A 5,080-nucleotide genomic window follows, 5' to 3' on the forward strand; every position below is an offset into this window, starting at 1 on the left:
ATTTATAGAACCTTTATTTAATACAATTTAACACCTTAACGAGCAACAAAACCCTATCAGATGTACTATTTTAGGTTATCGTCCCAAGAGAGCGTAGATGCGTTATAAGTTATTTTATTATATAGATTAATTCTTATTAAAGAATTAAAGATAGATTTTTATGTCTTTTTATAGGATATATTCTTATCTCTTAGGAAGGAAAGAGATGATTTAAAGATAAACAAAACAATTGAAATAATAAGGAATTGAAACAAACAGTTATAAATAAAAGCAATTACATGAACGGATAACTCATACAGGAATCATATGTAGACAAGTTTCATGACTTATATTAACACAAAGCAAGATAATAATCATAGACCAACTATTATCACTTAACAGGCTAAGCTAAGTGTGGCATATCATTCAATAGGTAGGGCTTAAAGCATATGCTAGATATGTGATGTGCATAACTAACATCTCAATTCTTCATGTTCAATTTAATTACATGATACATATCAATCTTGTGATGAGGATCAACATGCAAATAGATTGAGAAATTATATAAGCTATTAAACATCAAGTAGATCAACTCAAGTTACTAGCTGAAAGTCAATTACTACTAAGTTTTCATGCAATCAATAATTAAACAAATCCAAACAAAGTATATTCGATTAAGCCTAACAATATCAAACTCTATTATATAAGCGTAATTCAGATTCAACAAGTTTATCACTATTATGCTGTTTAACCTAGTTGCATGCAATTCAATTTAACAAGTTTGATGGACTAGATCTAAACAAGTAGCATGAATCGAATAATAGATCATCGGATTAGGTATTAATCAACCCTAAAATCATGTTAGCTAATCATTAAGCATGGCAAACAAGTATATTAAAGCATAACATATTCAAAACATTTCAAATATCATTACAGAAACTCAAACATACAGATCTGGAAAAGAACCAGAAACCGTACGAATTAAAGCATGAAGCCGGAGGCTTTGTTCTAGTGAAGCCGGAGGCTTGGACTAGTGAAGCCGGCGGCTTCATCTGATTCCCAGACGAAGTTTAGTTTTCGTCCACGTAACCACTACGAATGTTTAGTTCATAGTGGAAGACAAACAGAAACGATTAAAGTAAATAAAACAGAATAAACGATAAAATAAAGATAGGATCATACCTCAAAAGGGTAGATGAAAAGAACTTGAATAAATAACTTGAATAATATTGATTACAACTGAAAGTAAACCTAATCTAAGGGTTTTAGAGAAAACCCTAAAAGAAAAACGAAACTGTATTGAAGGTGTTGTATTGTACATTGAAAACTGAAACAGGAAACCTCTATTTATACTTTTTAGAATCGGTGGCCAAGCCGGCTGCTTCAGTGTAAAGTCGGCGACTTCGTTGGGTCGGTGACTCCTTTTGCAAGTTTAACTTGATCCGCAAGCATAAAACGCGTAACCGTCCTAGTTAAGCCGGCGGCTTTGGTGGCAGGCTGGCGGCTTCAAAGATCTGTCAATCTTTTTGATTTCATTTCCATTTTTAACTTGAACTTGGTAGACAAATCGAGAAATCGTGTAACTTAGGCTGGCGGCTTCAGTGTGAAGCCGACGGCTTTTAGTAGAATTTTGCTTGGTCAACAAGTTCATCAAATTCTATTATCAATTCTAGAATATTCTGACATATTCTTCTCAAGCCAGCGGCTTCCTTATATCCAGGCCGGCGGCTTCATTAACCTTTTCTGCAATTTTCCTTGTTTTTGGTCCTGTTTGATACATAACTTTAACAAAATTATTAGAATTACCTTTTACCCTTTTTACCCATTTTAGTGTGTTTTAGGATTAAAATGACTTTAAAATGCTGAGATAACTCCTTAAAATGTTATCAAAAAACTGTATAATTTAGGAGTTATCAAGACCTTGAAAGCAAAGCTGAATCTGTTAACTTATCTGATGAAGAAAGGATGACCTAGATTGAGGGTCGAAACATATGGATGAAGAAAGAAGGAGAAAAAGGTCGCATGCTGAAGCAGAAAATCAAAGCAAAATGGGCACGAGACGGGGACGATAACACGAAGTTCTTTCACTCTTTTATCAAGAGATGGTACAACAAACTGAATATGCGTGGCTTATACAAAGATGAAACCTGGCAAGAAGCACCTTCGATCATTATGAATGAGGTTTTCGATTACTATAAAAAACTTTTCACAAAACAGACAGTGATGACAATGGAGTTCAAGGAATTGAGAATCTTGGTTTCAGTGTGCTCTCTTATGATGAAGCAGAAAGATTGGAAGCCCCATTCCAGGAAGCTGAAATTTAGAATGCAATTAAGGATTGTAGCGACTCGAAAGTTCAAGGACTGGACGTCTTTAACTTTAAATTCTATAAGAAATTTTGGTGGCTTATTAGAGACGAATTGCTTAATGCGGTTAAATGGTTTTGGGAGTGAAACTCCATTTCAAAGGGTTGTTATTCTTCGTTCATATCGTGGATTCTAAAAAAAGATGACACGATGGGATTGTGTGATTTTTGGCCTATTAGCTTGATCGGAAGTTACTACAAGATTATTTCTAAAATATTAGCAAATCGTTTACGAAAAGTTATTAACAAAATTGTGGGTCCGGAGCAAAGCGCTTTTATCAAGGGTAGGCAAATTCTTGATGGTATTTCAGTAGCTAACGAAATAATTGAAGACCTAAAGAGAGCTAAGAAGAAGTGTCTAATATTCAAAGCGGACTTTGCAAAAGCGTTTGATAGTTTAGATTGGCACTTCCTTGATTCGACAATGAATGCTATGGGGTTCGGCACTAAATGGAGGGAGTGGATAAAGGAATGTTTAAGAACGGCTTCAATTTCAATACTTGTGAATGGGACAGCAACCAAAGAATTCTATCTCGAAAAAGGAGTAAGACAAGGCGATCCATTATCACGTATTTATTTATAATCGCTTCGGAAGGTCTTAATCATTTAATGAAAAGGGCTACTGAGCAAAGAATGTTCAAAGGAGTAGTAGTGGGGTCGGACAATATTATGGTGAGCCACCTTTAATATGCGGACGATTCAATATTTTTTGGTGAGTGGAGTAAACGCAATGCTAGTAACCTGATGAAAATTTTGAAATGTTTCGAAAAGGCCTCGGGATTAAAGGTAAACTTCTCTAAAAGTAACCTCTTCAGTGTTGGAGTTTCTAGCGATGCTGTGTCAGATATGGCACGATACTTGGGGTGTGCTACATGTGTAATTCCTTTTACGTATTTGGGTGTGCTGGTTGGGTGTGAAATGAAAAAACGAAAAGATTGGGATTTCGTGGTAGATAAAGTAAAACACCGATTGTCGGATTGCAAAGAAAAATCTTTATCTTTTGGTGGTTGCATTACCCTCATTAAATCGGTACTTAGTAGCCTTCCGCTATATGCCTTCTGCCTATTCTGTGCACCTTCAAGCGTCATTAATCTACTCGAAGGTTTGAGACGTAACTTTCTTTGGGGCGGGTCCGGGGATAACACAAACATGGCTTGGGTAAAATGGGACCTTATCACTTTGTCTTATGAATGGGGCGGCTAAACATTGGGTCCTTAAACACTAAAAACATCGCTTTACTTGGAAAGTGGTGGTGGCGATTTTGGGTGGAAAGCAACTCTTTTTGGGCTAAAGGTATTAAAAGTATACATGGGCGGGACGGGGGCTGGGACCGAATGAAAATTCGGTACTTGGTTGTCGGAACATAGCAACGGATCTTGACAGAATCGATATTTCTTTTGAAAACTCGTTTTCTAAAATCATGAATAATGGTGAAGACACTTTATTTTGGAAGGATTCTTGGCTAGGTAATCAACCTTTGTGTAATCGTTTTGGAAGACTCTTGAGGCTCGAGGAAGAAAAATTCGCAAGCATTAAGGATAGGATTGAAAGAGCAGCTGGGAACATATCAACTTTATGGAAATAGACCAGAGAACCAAGGGGAAGAACTGTCAATGAACTACAACAAATCGAAAGGGATTTATCAGGATACTGTTTTGGGAATCAAGGAAAAGATACATGGAAATGGGAACTACACGGAAGTGGAATTTATACAACAGGAGCTATGTCAGATTTAATCGATGAAAAGAGGGTGGCAGATCACGGTTCAAATCTAGAACCAACACTCCGTAATAAGCTGCTCCCCTAAAAGATCGAAGTTTTTGTTTGGCGTGCGATAATGAATAGGCTACTGGTAAGAACGAAACTAGATAAAAAGGGAGTCGACTTAAACTCAACAAGGTGTCCGGTATGTGACAACGATATAGAAACTTTAGACCACATTCTTTTGCGTTGCACTTTTGCGAAAGAGTTATGGGACAAGGTGACTCGATGGTGGGGATCACAAACACATAGTTATGGCTCGATAAAGAATCTTCTCAAATCAACAACGCCGAATAGCAATCCAAGGGGGCAACAAACTGTGGCAATGTAACAACCCGACAACGCTTTACCAAAAATACGCAAAAAAATTCTGGGCCCGACCATCTGGACGGCGTCCAGAATTTGGGATGGTGTCCAGCTTTTAAAACTGGGACGGCGTCCAAGCATTTGGGACGGCGTCCCAATGAACTGTCAGGGACGGACCTGGTGTCCCATTTCACGTACGCGGAAAACCAGCTTCCCGACACATTTGAACGAAAACCTTTTTACCACAAGTCAATATAAGTGAAACTAAGAGTTTTGCATAATCAAAACAAGTTTTACATCATCGGGCCCACATCGCCCATTTTACGAGTTTCGATCAAAAATACAAGTTTCGACCAAATACAAGTTTAAGTTCCAAACAACACTAGAGCATGGTGTTTGGGGTTAAACTACCCAATCTCGGACGAACTCCAACTGCTAACACCCAAAAGCATCCCCTATCAAATCAAGCGGGAGACCACTAATCCAATTGAACGCTCTTACCCTTGTCAACGCCCGAGCCTATAAAAAGGTAACAACGAGAGGGTAAGCAAAGCTTAGTGAATGCAATAATTATACGAATACATATATAATTTACCTACTTGCATACACTTACACAAATACTGCAAACATGCTAGCAAACACAATTAGCTTATCGTCACAAATACAAGC

The 5,080-nt window shown here is 37.4% G+C and overlaps 1 protein-coding gene across 1 annotated transcript; it reads left to right on the plus strand.

The window, feature by feature from the left end:
- The first annotated feature begins 2,495 nt into the window (after positions 1 to 2,495).
- Positions 2,496 to 4,151, plus strand: LOC139854643 (uncharacterized). The gene is made up of 3 exons (XM_071843936.1): positions 2,496 to 2,888; positions 3,116 to 3,502; positions 3,930 to 4,151. The coding sequence occupies exons 1-3, from the start codon at positions 2,496 to 2,498 to the stop codon at positions 4,149 to 4,151; spliced, it is 1,002 nt and encodes a 333-aa protein (XP_071700037.1).
- The last annotated feature ends 929 nt before the right edge of the window (positions 4,152 to 5,080 follow it).

The sequence above is a fragment of the Rutidosis leptorrhynchoides genome, chromosome 6 (assembly GCF_046630445.1).
Source record: "Rutidosis leptorrhynchoides isolate AG116_Rl617_1_P2 chromosome 6, CSIRO_AGI_Rlap_v1, whole genome shotgun sequence".
In the NCBI taxonomy this organism is placed as follows: domain Eukaryota; kingdom Viridiplantae; phylum Streptophyta; class Magnoliopsida; order Asterales; family Asteraceae; genus Rutidosis; species Rutidosis leptorrhynchoides.